At 42.4% G+C, this 17364-nt stretch overlaps 2 protein-coding genes across 7 annotated transcripts in view; one reads left to right on the top strand and one right to left on the bottom strand.

Annotated features, from left to right (window-relative positions):
• Positions 1–4868: 4868 nt before the first annotated feature.
• Positions 4869–8170, top strand: LOC310845011 (glucose-dependent insulinotropic receptor-like). Its single transcript, XM_083739879.1, has one exon. The coding sequence runs from the start codon at positions 5941–5943 to the stop codon at positions 6973–6975; it is 1035 nt and encodes a 344-aa protein (XP_083596005.1). The 5' UTR covers positions 4869–5940; the 3' UTR covers positions 6976–8170.
• Positions 8171–8182: 12 nt separating this feature from the next.
• Positions 8183–17364, bottom strand: part of ERICH6 (glutamate rich 6) — a 38557-nt gene continuing 29375 nt past the window's right edge. For all 6 annotated transcript variants that reach the window (XM_083739456.1, XM_083739455.1, XM_083739458.1 and 3 more), the window contains 4 exons: positions 16398–16483; positions 11943–12101; positions 10040–10271; positions 8183–8449 (listed from right to left, as the gene is read on the bottom strand). In XM_083739456.1, the coding sequence (XP_083595582.1) occupies positions 8189–8449; positions 10040–10271; positions 11943–12101; positions 16398–16483 (738 nt within the window). In that variant the 3' untranslated portion in view covers positions 8183–8188. The remainder of the gene's footprint in view (positions 8450–10039; positions 10272–11942; positions 12102–16397; positions 16484–17364) is intronic.

The following is a 17364-nucleotide window of genomic DNA, read 5'->3' on the forward strand; positions in this document are numbered from 1 at the left end:
TTTTTGAACCTTCCTGCTTTGAGAGTGCATGGTTTTAAAACTAGCTTCATGGCATTACAACAGGGCTGTGTAAAAAGCACAACAGGAAGTTGGTTTCTTGTAGCTTCTGGCCATGCAGTGAGCCCACTGTTGCCCCACTTGGAAATCTGGGGTAGAACAGAGATGAGGACTTATTGATGTACTAGTCACTGAGGTAGTTACTCTGAGAATGAACCAGAATTTTAATCAACTTGGAATTTAACACTCATGTAGGAGAAGGGCCAGATTTAGGTTTGATGAGGCCCTAAGCTACTGAAGATAATGGGGCCCTTTATATGTCCAGCTGTCCTTTGTCAACAGCAAATTGTCGCTGTTTTTGTGTGTTGAATATATGCTATGTGGTAATTTATGGACCTAATGGGTATCTAAAGCCATTTGCATATAACAAAATATGTATTTTATCAAAGTATATGTTGAACTTATATTTTGGAAATGTACATCCAGGTTTTTTTCCCTCTAAATTTTTTGGGGGCCCCCAAGAAAGTCCTAAGCCAGGGGTCAGCAAACTTTTTCAGCAGGGGGCTGGTCCACTGTCCCACAGACCTTGTGGGGGGCTGGACTATTTTTTTGGGGGGGATGAACAGATTCCTATGCCCCACAAATAACCCAGAGATGCACTTTAAATAAAAGCACACGTTCTACTTCTGTAAAAACACCAGGCAGGCCCCACAAATAATCCAGAGATGCATTTTAAATAAAAGGACACATTCTACTTATGTAAAAACACGCTGATTTATGGGCCGGATTGAGAAGGCGATTGGGCCGGATCCGGCCCCCAGGCCTTAGTTTGCCTACCCATGTGACCTAACCTATAGCTTGTTTAGCTTATACGTAAATCCGGCACTGAGTAAGGGGTGTTCAAGAGAAGAATCCTGAAACCAGGGACGAGTTGCATTTGAGACAGAGACTGACTGGTGGTTGTGGTCCTTTAGCCTCTCCTTCATAATTTTATTTTGCTACATGCAGCCAGGTTCCTCCCAGGCTGCCTTCTGTCCACATTCATGTCAAGCCTTCCACTCCCAGGCATTAACCTGCTACAAGGTTAATAGCTGCTTGTTCCTACCCTTCTTAACATGTTTGGTATGATGTCTTGGAAGCAGTGTTTGTATTCAAGTAAACAAAAGGGAAACTTTTCTTTGTTATGGATACAAATCTTGTGATTGCCTCCGTTCTTCACATTCTAGCACCAGCGTAATTTATGCTTGTTCCCGTAATTTATACTAGATCATTCCAAAGCCCTTTTACTTGTAGCATTCGTTTATTTTAATAACTGTTGTTGTTGTTTAGTCGTTTAGTTGTGTCCGAATGTTCGTGACCCCATGGACCAGAGCACACCAGGCACTCCTGTCTTCCACTGCCTCCCGCAGTAGCTTCGAGAACACTGTCCAACCATCTTGTCCTCTGTCACCCCCTTCTCCTTGTGCCCTCCATCTTTCCCAACATCAGGGTCTTTTCCAGGGAGTCTTCTCTTCTCATGAGGTGGCCAAAGTATTGGAGCCTCAGCTTCACGACCTGTCCTTCCAGTGAGCACTCAGGGCTGATTTCCTTAAGAATGGATAGGTTTGATCTTGCACTCCATGGAACTCTCAAGAGTCTCCTCCAGCACCATAATTCAAACATTTTAATAACAGAGTTACTTTTAATTTCAGTTATTTACAATGGAGGGTGGGGGTGGGGGACCTGTGCCAGAGGTCCAAGTTGGGCCTGCGAGACTGTTTACCTGAAACAATGCCCACCTCTCCCACACCTGATGTCAGGCATGGGGCAAAGAGTCATGACTCCATAAAGATCTGGTTGCCCTTGGAGACTGCACTTGTGTGGCCAATCCTTGCAAAAGGTATGGTTGAAGTCACTGCCCATCAGCTCATAGGGCATGACTTCAAATCTGCTGATCAGCATTTGTTCAAAACACCACACAGAGTTCTTTGCAAGCCTGGTGACATCACTGTGACATCAGGCAATTTTCTGGTGGTTAACCTTGCCCACCAAATTCAGCCCACAAGGGGTAGGAACTAGAAGAATAGCCTGCTGGCCAGATCAGGTTCTTTACTTCTGATCTGCAACATGGGTGGCTAACGAGAGACCTTCCAAATATTGTCCATTGTCTGACCTCTGGCCAAGCTGGCTGGGACTAATTAGAATTGTAGTTCAAAACTTGAAAGGCCACAGGTTAGCCACCCCTGACTGACAGTATTTTTAAAACAACAAAATGAGAGTTTAAACAAGAAATAATGTTCTGTATACTGTCTGTATACATGTTCTGTGTGGGTGTGTGACGCCCTGTGGCCCTCCAATTATTGCTGGACTACACATTCCTGACAATTAGCTGTGCTAGCTGGCGCTGATAAAGTTGAACTAAAAATAAATCTGGAAGGCTGAAGACTTCCTACCCTTGCAATATGGGACACGTCACTTGTTTAATCCTTCATAACTGGTCTTCAGTAAGCCAAAAGTACGTGACTCTCACAAATCTTTTGACTGAGAACACCAAAGGGTTTGGCCCTGGAAAAAGTAAAGTCCCACTGAAATCACACACAATTGTGAATTCACTTACAATTTTATTGAGCACCCAAAGCCATATACTTGTTTTTTCTCAATATTCTTTTGGGCTTCTAATCAAAGTGATTAAATAATACTTTGGTGCTCCATTATGAAATGGATTGTTTCCCACTTCATAGGACCTTAAATTCTGTTGCCTTGCTTTTCCTGTTTTCAAGGTGCTGCAGTTTTGAAACCATACAAAAATACTTCAGGTAATACCTTTGAAAAGAGATTATTTCTGTCTCTCTCCTCTCCTCTCCCCACCCCACCCCACCCCTTTTCTTTTTATTTTTTCCAGTCGAAACTTCTTGGAGGACAATATCAATAGGCAGTACATCATCAATTCTGCAGGATGGTCCTATGAGCTGTATCCTGTTGGGTCCCTATTTCTCATAGCTGTAACTAGCCGCTGTTTTAAAGACCTAGGATTAGAAGCTTGCAGGCCCTAAAAGCTTGGCAGATGTTCTGTGTGAATTGCTTAGGAACAGCCACAAGGTACAATCTCTCCAAAGCAGTGTTTGCAGAGCTATTACTGAAACTCTTCTGGTGGCCACTAACAAGTAGTCGCTAGTGATGCCTATCTTGGAATGGTTGACAATAAAACTGGAAAGTGCAGTAAATGTGAACTTAATGAAAATACTGTTTGGACAGAGGATAAATTGACAACATATTAGAGTCCTGAGTTGAACCAGTTCCTTGCAGTTGTCTAAATATAGCACAGTTGGGTATACCTTTGTCCGTACACTATAAAATTCTCTTTCCTCACAAACCTTAACAGAGAGCACAGTTCTATTTGTTGCAACTATTTATGGACTGCTTATTCTTTCCAGCACCCAATTTTCCATAATTTATCTGTTCTTGTCCCTCTCTATTTGGGTCCCTGCTCTGGTTACTCTCAGAAATATAAGCAACAGACTTAGTTTCTATAACTGCCCGGAAGCTGGGTTTGGCTTTGGGGGATAATGGAGGAGATTTACTAATTTGTTCTGCCCCTTCTTGTACCACCCCTCCTCTTACTCTTTGTCCTCTACTGTCATTTTTATATTGCAGTGTCATTGCAAAACATTGATTTCTGGAGGATGGAAACCTGCGAGTGTTCTGTGTAGAACAGATGCTGTTGAACTGTCAGTCAACCTTGACCATGCTGTCTGGGGCTGACAGGAGTTACAGACCAAAATGCCTCAAAGACACCACATTCTTTTTTTACCCGTCCTAAATCACAACTCTCAAACGCATACCCTTGAACTTAGAAGGAAAATGCAAGATTTCTTGGCAACCTAAAACATGCAAGTGTTAGGAAGCTCCCTTACACAGAGTCAGAATACAGTGGTACCTCAGGTTACATATGCTTCAGGTTACACCATAGCTGTCAACTTACAGATTTGAAAATAAGGGACCAGCAGCCTCAAAAATAAGGGATCAACAGCCAAAATAAGGGATCAACAATTACTTTTATAAAATACCTATTTTGTTGCGTGCAAATGGCTTTAGATACCTATTAGGTCCATAAATTACCATATAGCATATCTTCAACACACAAAAAAAGCAACAATTTGTTGACAAAGCAAGCTGGACATAGAAAGGGCCCCATTACCTTCAGTAGCTTATTTAAGAGACATCAATAAGGGACAGCAGCGGGACATGGCGCTGGAATAAGGGACTGTCCCGCCAAATAAGGGACGCTTGACAGTTATGGGTTACACACTCCGGTAACCCAGAAATAGTGCTTCAGGTTAAGAACTTTGCTTCAGGATGAGAACAGAAATCTTGCTCCGGCGGCGTGGCAGCAGCGGGAGGCCCCATTAGCTAAAGTGGTGCTTCAGGTTAAGAACAGTTTCAGGTTAAGTACAGACCTCCGGAACGAATTAAGTACTTAACCTGAGGTACCACTGTATTGGGGACGCAGGTGGCGCTGTGGGTTAAAGCCTCAGCGCCTAGGACTTGCCGATCGAAAGGTCGGCGGTTCGAATCCCTGCGGCGGGGTGCGCTCCCGCTGCTCGGTCCCAGCGCCTGCCAACCTAGCAGTTCGAAAGCACCTCCGGGTGCAAGTAGATAAATAGGGACCGCTTACCAGCGGGAAGGTAAACAGCGTTTCCGTGTGCGGCTCTGGCTCGCCAGAGCAGCGATGTCACGCTGGCCACGTGACCCGGAAGTGTCTCCGGACAGCGCTGGCCCCTGGCCTCTTGAGTGAGATGGGCGCACAACCCCAGAGTCTGTCAAGACTGGCCCGTATGGGCAGGGGTACCTTTACCTTTACCTTTTTACCACTGTATTAATCCAGCTAGTTCAGCATTTTTTCTACACTGACTGGCAAGCGTTTTCAAGGAGAGGGCTCTCTTAGCCATACATGGAGTTGTCTGGGATTGAATTTAGAACTTGTTTCAGGCAGTGCAGGTGATATACCTCCAAGCCTTCCCTGCTCTGAAAGACAGCTAGAGGATGCGGAACAATTGATTTTTAAAAAGTGTTTAATCAAGTTAACAGTGTGATCTTATTCTTGTCTTATTAGAGATTTGAGTTCAATGGGACTTAATAATCCAAGTAAGGAAATACACCAAGACTGCATTCCTAAATAAAATGTAGGAAGTACTAAGCCCCCATTTTACTTTAACACAGTTAACCAGTATTGGAAAGCATGGATTCTGGTGAGCTTTTACCAGTTCACATCCTAGCCTTGTATTTACATCCAATATCCACTAAACTGGAAACAATGACCTTTTTCTGGCCGTAGTAACTGAAGTATGTTTTCTACCCCAGATCAAATAATTTGACTCCATTGACATTAATAGCATAAACACACAGGAATATTTTCCTGCATGCATACGGAGCATGCTTTTTAAACTGCACGAGCTCATTTCAGCTGCCTAATGGTGGGGGGGAGCTCACAATGTTTCTCCACTCTGTTTGTCAAATGCCTTCCTTATCTTTCTGCGTCAAAGACAGTTTCAGGAACTGATTGAACAAGGCTGCACTGCCCGCCCCAGGTGTTTTCCCCCTCCTCCTCAAGCCAACGAGTTCACTGTGCCTGAAGCCTTCATGCATCTTCAGACACACCTCTGCCAGGTGAAAAAGAAAAACCTATATTCACACAGGGAAAAGAACTCGGAAGCTACAGTGATGCTGGCAATCTCTCTCAATGGCAAACATTGCCCAGAAGTTTGAAAGGAACCATCTGACCAGCAGAGCAGAGCCAATGGATTCTAGACACTGGATCATCACTTCTTGCTGCTGTTACTTCTACCAGTTTCTCAATGGTAGTATGTTTCCTCCAAGCCTGATGTCGCCTCTTGTGGATTGAATGTAAGTTGCATATGCAACGCATATGTTAAACCCAGTAGTTTCCACTGCTGCTTCCCAAAGATGCCGGATACCTTGTGTACAGTGCTACATGCCTTCTTAAGCGTCTTCATCCCATCATCCAACCTCTTGGTGATCATAGTCATCTGTCAGCTGAGAAAGAAGAAACCAAGCAGAAACTATGTCTTCATCCTTAACTTGGCAGCTGCTGATCTACTGGTTGGTGTGATGTGCATTGGGGAAGCTTTGGATGATGCAACAGATGCACTATTTGACCGAAATCTGTTTATTTGTCTCTTGCGGATCTGCATGAGCATCACTCCTTGCATTGGGTCCATTCTCACCTTGCTTTTGGTTTCGCTGGACAGGTACGTGGCAGTGAAGCTGCCTCTTCATTACCCTACACTGATGAGCAAGAAACCTATAGTCTTCTCTCTTGTTGTCCTGTGGACGGTTTCCTTCTTGGTAGGACACATGCCCCTTATTTTCTCACAACTTCAACAAAGTGAACTCTCAGGTAGCTGTGGGGTCCTGGCAGCAGCCAAGGGTGACTACCTGTACATAATCTGCTTTGGCATCTATATCCCTGCCTTGCTGACCTTGGTCTGTTTACATATCTCGGTGGGGAGGATTGCTTATCTTCATCAGAAGCAGATCCAGCGTGTCTGCTTGCACCCAGATATCCCTACTGCTCCTCTCCGCCATTTCAAAGCTCTGAGGACAGTCCTCATTGTGATTATCTGTTTTGTCCTCTTCTGGAGCCCTTATTATGTAGCTGCCATTGTGAAAGCTACTTGTACCTCCTGCATCCTGAGCTCACAGCTGAAGGATTTGTTATACATTTTAGGAGAAGCCAATTCTCTGATAAATCCTTTTATCTATTCGCTATACAGCAAGGATATAAGAACCCAGTTGGTCAAAATGTTGAAGTGTAAGGGAAAGGGACAAATAAAACCCCACAGGTCTAACAGGTTGGCAGTGAACCATTTCAACATCATAAACCAAAGTGACTTACCCTGCGGAGGAAATTCATCTGGGGATCAACTGCCTAAATCTCCTCCCTTCAACAGTGTCAGAGGGGTACTCACCATTTCTTGATTCAAGGCAGAAGAGAGGAAACCCACCATAAAGCAGATGGGAAGCTTATTGTGCACCGATCACCAGTAAAAAAAGGTAATGCAGAAAAAGTCCAAATGCGCACCCAAGTTTTCTTCCTATTCTATCTATTCCACTACTGGGCAGTTAACCATAATTTGGTGACGCAGAGATCAACAGTGAGCTAAGAAAACAGTGCTGCATATATTTCCCCTCTTAGTGTTCTTTTTAATAAGTGCCTTTTAGGAATAAGTGTGCAAATAATTTTATCCTAACACAGAATTTTGTACGTGGTGTTATCCAGTCTACCTTCCCTTTGTAAGATATATGTTCCTCTTTGCCTGGTTATCTGGTTCCACATGTGGCTAGATAAACAAGCTAGAAGGGGAAATGTGTTGGGTCTAGTTTAAGTAACAATTTCTATGCAGTTAATTTAATCCAAGCATCAATAAACAAACTTAAATAAAAACCCAAATCTATCTCCAGCCTTTATGTTCTTCTCCTACCCTTATTGCTGTATTATATAGTTATTTATTAAATTGTTAAACTTAACCGCCCCGCCCCCCCCCGCCCTGTTCTTGGGAGGACGTCCCATACAGCTGTTGCTTCCATTGACTTGCTGCTTGTTTTCTAACAAGACGGAGAACAGAAATTAGTGGCCATGCAGGGCTATTCAGGGAAACTGGACAGGCATGGCACATAAGCAATTGGTTTCTAGTATTGTTACACCCTTCAATCGCTTGTGAAATGCCACAGTACAAAGTCATATATGACAGGAATCGACTCATGCTGCAGATCAGATGTGAGGAAGTTTGGGCTCCTTTGTGAGTTGTAAACCTCACAAAGATCCAAGCCATGCTGCCAGGACCATTACAGTTGCATCTGTCTGTCTCAGGTGACAATGGATGAGTCCACCTGTCTAAGCTCAATTCCTCAATTAGAGTCTGGACTCTATAACAGCACCATAACAGCACCAAAATCATAGTTGGGTGGTACTAAAATGCCAATCTAATTTAACTTCCTGCCTAAAGTAGGCTCAGTGTCCCCTTTTTCTGCTGTATAACATAAGAAGGTACTGCGTGTTATGTGACCAGCATAAATGGAACTGTTATTAAATGAATCCTGAGATCTGATTTCCGATACCTCTAGAATTCAACATAACAGTAAATATTCCTTTGAACAACGAAACAAGTATCTTCATACAACATAATCATGATCAGGCTGGTGAATTTAATGTTTCCATGATTAAGGTGTCCAGAGCAGAACTTACTTCACATTCCTTACAAAGGTTCATTAACTTCAAAGCCTTAGTGAAAAGAAACGAAGGCAGCTGGAGTTTAGCCCACCAGTCGTTGTTAGGAAAATCTAAACACCCTTGCAGTTTAGCAAAGATGCGGAGAATCTTTATCCGGCAGGCAAACAGGAAGAGGTCATCTTCAGACACAAACTTCGGCCATGGGTGATGCTCAGCGAGCGGCTTTTAAGGAAGCAAAAAAGCAAGGAGTTAATGTAGTTCCCCAGTCACATGGCAGTTCTTGCTTGCACAAAGTCAGAAAGGTCACACAGGGAAGGAAACCTAACAGTGAGTATTGTTTTAAATCAAGGAAAATTAAATCAGTGTTACTGTGAGACTGACCAACGTTGCTGTCTTATTTCTCTCTGAGTGTGAAGAGAGGCAAGGACCAGATTCCCTCTTCTTACCTGGAATTTACTGATGGTCAGACCTTGTTGATGTTGGCAAGGTTAAAAAGAGGGTGGTTTGGAGAACATCCCCATTCCTTGGCATGCCCTCAGACCAGGGGTTAACTACGCCAGCCCTGAATTTGGCATTGTTGGTTCACTTTAATTTCCCTCTCATGCTTCCCAGTAGGAGGGGAAATAATGTAAAAAACAAAACAAAAAAACAAGCCAAAAACAAATTGGAAAAGGAATGAGGGGTTCAAAGAGCACTAATATCTACCCTCTTGAGAACATGGGATTAAGTGGATGAGCCACCTTCAGTTTTCCCTTCCCAAAGCCTTTAAAAAGTTGCTTTCAAAAAACAAAACACCAACCCTATTTTTATTCAACCTCATTAAAACTGCAGAAATAGCAAAAAACCAACTCAGGTCACATGAGTATTTCAGAAACTTCCCTCTTCGCATGCACATGGGCACCACATTTGCTGAAACCTCAAGAAGGGCTGGATTCTCTAACATTTGCTAATATGTCCAATATTATTCCTACTCACAGTAGACCCATTGAAATTAATGGGAATGGCTAACTTAGGTCCATTAATTTCAATGGATCTATTCTGAATAGAACTTAGATGGATCCATCCCAATGTCCTTTTATTCTCTAAAACTGCTATTCCTTGCACTCCCTGTTAAAAAAAAAAAAAAAAGCATGCCGTTCCTGCTCTCATTTTCAAATATGCTGAAATTTAATGTATGGAACTATATCGCTAAGCAATGTGTGCTTGAGAGAAGTTCAAGAACAGTTATGGGCACACTGATAATCTGCATGGATCAGTGTGTTTACATAAGCAATTCTTACATAAGCAAGAATTACATAAGCAATTCTTAAACTTCATGGCTGAAGAGTGTTCTACCCACTAGATTTTTAATTTTAAAGTTTTATATAATATTCTTCCTTGGCCTGTTCTCAGTCTGCTTTTTTCTTAACTTATCCTATAAGCCACATCATTTGAGTCTCAACCTGAATTCTTGGTTATACAAATTCATACAAGTAAATGCTTTCATAAATCTTTTTGAAATTATAATTTGTTTCCCTCTTTTTGTTCACTAGAGGGGGGGAACCCCAACTTCCATCTGACTGACATTTTGGTTTATTTGGTCAAGGGATGCTGAACTATAGGCATTGTCTTGTACAAACCAGATAAACTATGTGTCAGTCTTTGGCCAATTTAACTTCGTTTTTCAAATAGCCCTGTAAGTTCGAAGCAAACTGCTCCATTCCTTTTTTCGAAAACGTTTTCTATATTTACCCCCAAAACAATCCCACCCTCTCTTGTTAAGAACATGTAAACTCATCTACTCTCCCCCATATTAACTCTGAAATAAAGTACCTTTACTTTTGCTCCTATGTTGATTTTTGCCTGCTTGCCCCTTGCAAGGAAAGAAATGGCTACTTTGTCTTGCTCAACTATCCTGACACCAACGTTCTGGTTCAAGGATAGAAAGACTGGCTTAAACGGTGCTCTCGAGACACACTTCTGCAAATTGTTGGGCCAGATCCACGTTTTCACTTTGTTGCCAGCTTCGTCCGAATAATGTCCTCCTCGAATCGTAACATTTATCCTAAATGTGGAAAATAACAACTTGAGAGGACCTCCGAAAGGGAAGGGGGGAAAACCTGGCTGTACAGCCCAAGCCCTTGTCTGAAAATATCTTCACATCCAGATACAGTGGTACCTCAGGTTAAGAACTTAATTCGTTCTGGAGGTCCGTTCTTAACCTGAAACTGTTCTTAACCTGAGGTACCACTTTAGCTAATGGGGCCTCCTGCTGCCGCTGCGCAATTTCTGTTCTCATCCTGAAGCAAAGTTCTTAACCTGAGGTACTATTTCTGGGTTAGCGGAGTCTGTAACCTGAAGCGTCTGTAACCCAAGGTACCACTGTACTGCCAAATCAAATAGGGGGGAAATGGAGAAGGTACAAGGGCAAGCTCCAAGTTCAGATCAACAAAAACTGAATACTGGCTTGCCTCCACACCGGGGTCACTTGCCTCATCAAAAATCAGCCTGCCTGCTAACAGTTACCCCACCCAACTCTTAGGATCATCGTCTCCATTGCTACATAAATAGGATAGTGTTTAACTAAGTATTCCATTAAAAACCTTTTCACTGGCTAACAAGCTGCCCCCAATTAATTTGACACAGACACCATCCCAGAAGAGTTGTTCCTTCTCTTTTGACATAGGAGGGGGGTACCTTTTCTAATATAGCTGCTGTGGCATAGGCATTCGTCAATGTGAAAACACGGAACGTGTTTTCTTTTTTAAAAAAGGTTGAAGAAGAAGAGGAGGAGTTTGGATTTGATATCCCGCTTTATCACTACCCGAAGGAGTCTCAAAGCGGCTAACATTCTCCTTTCCCTTCCTCCCCCACAACAAACACTCTGTGAGGTGAGTGGGGCTGAGAGACTTCAGAGAAGTGTGACTGGCCCAAGGTCACCCAGCAGCTGCATGTGGAGGAGCGGAGACGCGAACCCGGTTCCCCAGATTACGAGACTACCACTCTTAACCGCTACACCACACTGGCACTGGTTGATTTTACTTACAAGAAAATGTAAATGTATTTAATGAGCTGACTGATTGATTAAAACCCATACAATTTCTCACCTAGCACTTCTTTCATCAGGAGGCAGAACTACAAATTTGGCTTCTGGGGTTTTTAATACCCAGGAGCTCAGCAAGTTCAGAGGATGCCGTTTCTCCCAGCGCAGTGTTGTTGTGATGGGACAAACCTCATGTAATGAACATCTTCCTGTCAGGCTGTTCTTGCACCCAGGTTACTGCTCTGTCCCTGACTGGCATTCAGCCATGGTCCCTTGCTCAGACGCTAACCTCTTCCTCTTGCTTCTAATTCTGCCAGCCTGCCTCTGCTGAAAGGAAGCCACGGCCCAGCAGCTAAAACGCCATTCTGTCTTATAACTTCCCTTTCTCACAGCAGGGCTGAAACACGTGACTATTCTGGGAACAAACGAGAACCTTTCGAAATGGCTCTCAAATTTCCAATTCTTGTGGTTTTCTCGGCGGGAAATCCATTTTTAAACTTCAGTTGGAATTTTTACGTTCACCAGTAACCTCCAGTATTCTATATTTGCCATTTGGTTAACAAAGGACACTGCATATGTTTTTGAATTAGAAAATGAGGTCCTGACCACCCTTCAAATTGCAAGTACAAAACACTGGTATACATTTTACAACCTAAATGTAAAACAAGACCAAACTGATTGAACTGAACGTACCACACATTTCTATTTGAATGATAGCAAGTCCCATTGCCACAGGAATCGAACACTGCTTGGATTTCTGCATTCTCAGGCTTGTCGTCTTGTACTATGGCAATGTAGCCTGTGCCCTCACTCCTTCGTACAATGATAATCGCCAGATTTCCAGAGGGGTAGCTGTATGTAGATAAGGTTCCAATGGGCCCATTAACATGCTTAGGAACGTTGTCGCGTTATCAAGGTGTGTGCATGGCTTCAACTGATTAGTTCTTTGTGTGCGTGTGTGTTCTTGGATACCACTTCTGTTTGGTTTTTTAAAAAAATAATATTTATTGAAGTTTCAACAAAATTACAAAAATAAAAGAAAATAAAACAAAAAATACAAAATACAGAAAAATAAAAACAATTAAAAACAAATCAGTTTTTCCATATCTTATCTTTCATTTGCTTGTTTCCTTGACCTCCTCACACCTCCCTTTTTGTGTTCTAGTTCAGTTAGTTAATTCAGCAAATCCTTTCCATCTTTGTTTTTATCTTAATAATTTATCTTAATATATTGTAACTTTACATTCTCACCTGTTAACAATCCATTTTTACATACTCCTTTGTAACATTGCTGCTAAAACCACATAACTTCATTCCAGCATCCTTCTAACATTCCTTAATTTTGGAACCACTTCTGAACGATTCAGTCCTACTTTCTGTTATGCTTTTGCACCCATATCACAACAAACACCAGAAACACTATGTGTACTTCTGTAACCCAATAAAATATTCAATAAAAACAAGCAAACAACCCCAAACAAACACTGTTACTACCCCTTCCAGGGTTGTGTGATAGCAAAACAGAGTGGCTAAGATTGCAGCAAAAACCCACCGCCTTCAATAGATAAAGTGAAATAGTAGCTCCTAGGAAAATCCTTCAACTGGTCCAAAATGCAGTTGCCAGGCTTGGAGTTGGAACATGCTACTTTTTATCTAGTTCCATCTTTACCTTTATCTAGTAGCATGGTCAGCCATTTCCCTCCAGACTCAGTTATGAGCCATTAATAGCCTTTAAAGCCTTTGCAGTGCAACACTATACACACCTACTGAGAAGTTATATTCCACTGAGAGGACTTCCGGGTTGGCGTGACTGGCTAATGGCGGATTCCCTCCGAGCTCCGGAGGGAATCGGCTTAGCAGGGGATTGGGTCTTGCCGTGCCGGCGACACGGGGACCCTTAAAAACCACGGGTACGGAGCCCATGGACATGGTGACTCGGCGGGCACCATAAGCGCCCTCCCGACTCGTGAAGGAGCCTTTTTAAAGGCTACGGATCGGGTGCCAGGGAGTGGCGTGGTGCTGTGAGTCCTCCGCTTCCCCTGCTGAGCGAAGCCGCAAGCCATTCTCCGGTCAGCGCTGACTTCTTCCCACCAAATTCGGACTTAAAAGCAAGAACAACTACCCGTGAGTAATTTGAAAATTGGATTACAATATATTTGGTTTTGGATTCAGCACGAGCGGGGGAGCTGAAAAAAAGAGGAAGTCCGTCTCCCCCCTATTGTAAACAGCTCAAAGCAAGGACCTGTCAACTAAGGCCGCGGGAAGAGTTGCTGGGATTGGATAAAGATACAAATTCCACGGATTTAAAAGGATTTAAAAGGACTAAGCTAATGTGCTGGAGGATTGGAGTCTATTTTATTTGAATTAAATACCATTCTTCTCAAGCCCGGGAGTAACCCGAGTCAAGAGTCTGCTGAGGATTTATAGAAACCTTTGACAGCTGTCAAACTAGCTGTCAAAGTTGGAAGAATCGAAAGTTGAAACTTTAACCGGTTATATCGCTACAAAATATTGAAAACAAAGAAAGATTGTTACAACTAAATCTGACTTTTGGGTCGGAGGGGAAAAGAACACTAAGTAACCAGAATCCCTCTAGAGGGGATCCTTGGACATTACAAGAATGGAACTAAAACAGGGAATACAGGAAATATGTGCTGACTTGAAAGAGCTGAACTCTCTCGTGGGAAAGTTGCTAGAGATGAATGAGAAAGGTTTTGTTTTGTCTACGAGCCCCTTAAACCTGAAGTTATCTGAAGACACACCAATTGAATTGGAAAAAGACTCGTTGCTCAAAACACAGGCAGCTGGACAGGAAAAAGCACAAAAGATTGAGGAGGAGGAGATATCTGCCAAGCAGGAGGAGCTGAAAGAAGGGACGGCTGAGATGCTACAGAAGAGAAAAGAGAATTGGAGATTTGTTAAGAAGAATCTTAAATTGACCAAGGTGAAAGTCGGACTAATGGGGACATATAGATCCTGGAAACAGTGTTGGAGCACCACGTGTAAACAAGTAGGATTTATTGGAACAATCATGGTCAGCACCGAGAAAAAGTATCTTCGACCCTGGGTGTTAAGCAAGAGAGATTTCCGAAGAAACCGGCTGAAAGGGACTGAAAGAGACTTGCGTGCTTTGGACGTAAGATCACCAGGCTAAAAAGATGGACCAAATGGACTTTGGATAGGGATGGAAACCGGGGAGGGAAGGGTGGGACTTAACAGTCCGAAGGGGGTCTGCTCTTTTTTTCTTTTTTCGCTTTAGGAGTATAAAAATTAGGGGTTTCTTTTTTTGTTCTGTTTTATTATTAATATTATTATAAAAATGGGGAATCGGTGGAGGGGAAATAGTGGCAACCTTAGGAAGGGTATATTATTTTGTCTTTTGTCTTTTCTTTTTCCTTCTTCTTTTCTATACACAGGGCTAAGGTATATATTTTAATAGATGGCTAAGGTACAACAACGAATTAAAGTTTAATTCTATTATAGAAAATTATCTTAATTAAACTAGGGTTAAGTGATTTTAAACAAACTATGTCTTAGGATATTAAGTGGAAAACTTGCTTGATTAAACAATTGAAGATGGAATACAATAAGGGGAGGCGTGGGGAAGTCTTGAAAAGAAGTTATAGAAAATGAGCTTAAAGGTGGAAACCTTCTTTGCTGTTTTTTGTCTTTCCTCTTTTCTTTTTTCTTTGGTCTTTTTTATTTTTCTCTTTTTTCTTTTTTCTCTTTTTCTGTTCTGTTATTTGTAACCTTTTGAAAAATTTAATAAAGATTATTATAAAAAAAAAAGAGAAGTTATATTCCACTGAATTCGGTGTGGCTTACTCCTAGTGCAGAGTTCTCCAACTTTTTTCTCTGGGCAACACTTTCAGAATAAAAATTTGCTCGCTCCTTTCTAACTGATAAGAAATACATTGCATAACAACAAAACCCCCGACTCTTTGTGGCTGATTTATAACACAGAACACAACTTCTTTATAATATGATCATGGGACATCCAGAAAGTATAAAAGGATGCAGCTACATAAGAACATGGGTCGTTCCCCAAATATAATTATAAGCAAGCCTTTTACATTAAGTAGGTATACAAACTCAGTGAGAAGTATGAGCTTGCTTCTTAGGCCTAATCTCAGACAGACAAACAAACTCTCATCTCATCAACACGAAGTCTTTCTCTTTTCCGATCTTTCATATTAGTTGAAAATCCTTGTTGACAATAGATTCTGGAGAACTGTAGAAGAATAAGCAGTGCTCTTGAATATCTATCCATATTCTGGAAATAAAAACATTATTTTGATACTATAGTATACTGCACTGCACTGAAATATTTAAATGTTTATTTGATTGTCCTTGAATCTTCCTGCCACACTAGTGCCAGGGGTGCACCACACCCTTTGAGAACCACTGCCCTTGATGGCTTTAGGATTGCATAGTTAATAGCTTACTAATAACCTGTAATAGCTGCTCTTTTCGAAGTCCCAGCATGTGAACACTTGGGACCCCTCCAGACCGGTGATTTTTCGCAGGTGCATTCTGCAACGCGTCACTGATACAGTAATAGCGGTGGATTTATACTGGAACATCCACATATTCTGTTTTATTAGTTTTGTAATATTTCTCCAACGGTATTGCATTACTTCCATCAGTGGGGGCGTTACTCTCGCACTACAGCCCAAGCAAAGCGGGACAAAAGCACCCCGTAACAGTTGTGGTATAAAAAGTTACAGGATTTCAGGGGGAAGTTATGGGACATGCACTGATGGGAAACAAAGCCGTATAGCAGCCCTGACATTTGCAGGCAGAAAGATCACTTCCTTATAGCTTTGTAAAGCACTAATTCCTTAGTCCAACATTCACAATATTACTAAGGAGGACTGGAATCTGCTCCTCACGTATAAGCATAGATAGAAATAGGAAAAAACCATCCTCTTTACCACAATATTAACTGTGACCATGACAGGGTGATTAAAAGGTGAGGTAAAGTTACACGCATAGTTGAATTTGAGTTGAGTTCTTAACCTTTTCCCAATGAAATTGATGGGACTTAAAATATGTTTAGCTTTGGCTGAATTATACCCTCAATACTGTAAAGATGTGCCTCAGATATCGCCACAAGTCAAAAAAACCAAAACCCCACAAAAAGGATACAATATTTGTGCACTACCATCTGGAAACATGGTAAGAAACTTCACACCATTTTTGTAGTATTGCTGGAAGAACTGGTTTTTCAGCAACTGCACACAAAAGGAAAACAAGACACGTACTTTAAAACGATATTTTGTTTTCAGGAGAATTGGTATACAAAAGGCAAGAAGAAAAAGGTCACTATGCAAAAAGGGTGGTGGAATTAGGTAACAAAAAGCTACGCTGCCTGACTGAATTATCCCTTCCCAGTTTTCTCCTTCTACGAGTTGATGAGTTTCTAGTCAGACCTGCTGCCTCCCAGCTCTGTGATCCTGTAGCCAAGTGACGGTTATTAGTTGACAGTTCTGGGAATGGAGGCACCAGAGTGCAAGATCTCAGTCAAGCTGTCACAGGCCTGTCCTCCGCGACAACCAGGTTGGATGTTACATAGGCAAACATTCAAGCCTGCATTCTGCCAGCAGCTAAAGTCCATTCCAAAACCAATCCCTGCCCATACAAAAGCTGGAAACCTACAGCTGGAAAGTGGCTTCAAACCCAACCCTCTGCAAATACAGGAAGTCTGCTGCTCCAGCATCCCTGATAGCACTACAAATCCCAGAGTTCCATAGGAAGAGGGACTGGTGGTTAAATCACTCTGGGAATTGTCGGTCTGGGAGGGAAACAGAGGTCTCCTAAGAACTCTCATCATCCTTAACAAACGACAGTCTCCAGGGTGTGGGGGTGGGGAGCCATGACTTTTAAAGTGGTATTAAAGCCGCGAACCAGAGCAGTGCACGGAAACGCCGTTTACCTTCCCACTGGAGCGGTAGCTATTTATCTACTTGCACTTTGACATCCTTTCAAACTGCTAGGTTGGCAGGAGCAGGGACCGAGCAACGGGAGCTCACCCCGTCGCAGGGATTCGAACCGCTGACCTTCTGATCTGCAAGTCCTAGGCTCAGTGGTTTAACCCACAGTGCCACCCGCATCC

This window comes from Podarcis gaigeae (genome assembly GCF_964106915.1).
Source record: "Podarcis gaigeae genome assembly, chromosome: 5".
NCBI classification, from domain to species: Eukaryota; Metazoa; Chordata; class Lepidosauria; order Squamata; family Lacertidae; genus Podarcis; species Podarcis gaigeae.

Coding starts and splice junctions, on each gene's coding strand:
- LOC310845011 (XM_083739879.1), top strand. CDS start 5,941: ATGCCGGATACCTTGTGTACAGTGCTACATGCCTTCTTAAGCGTCTTC.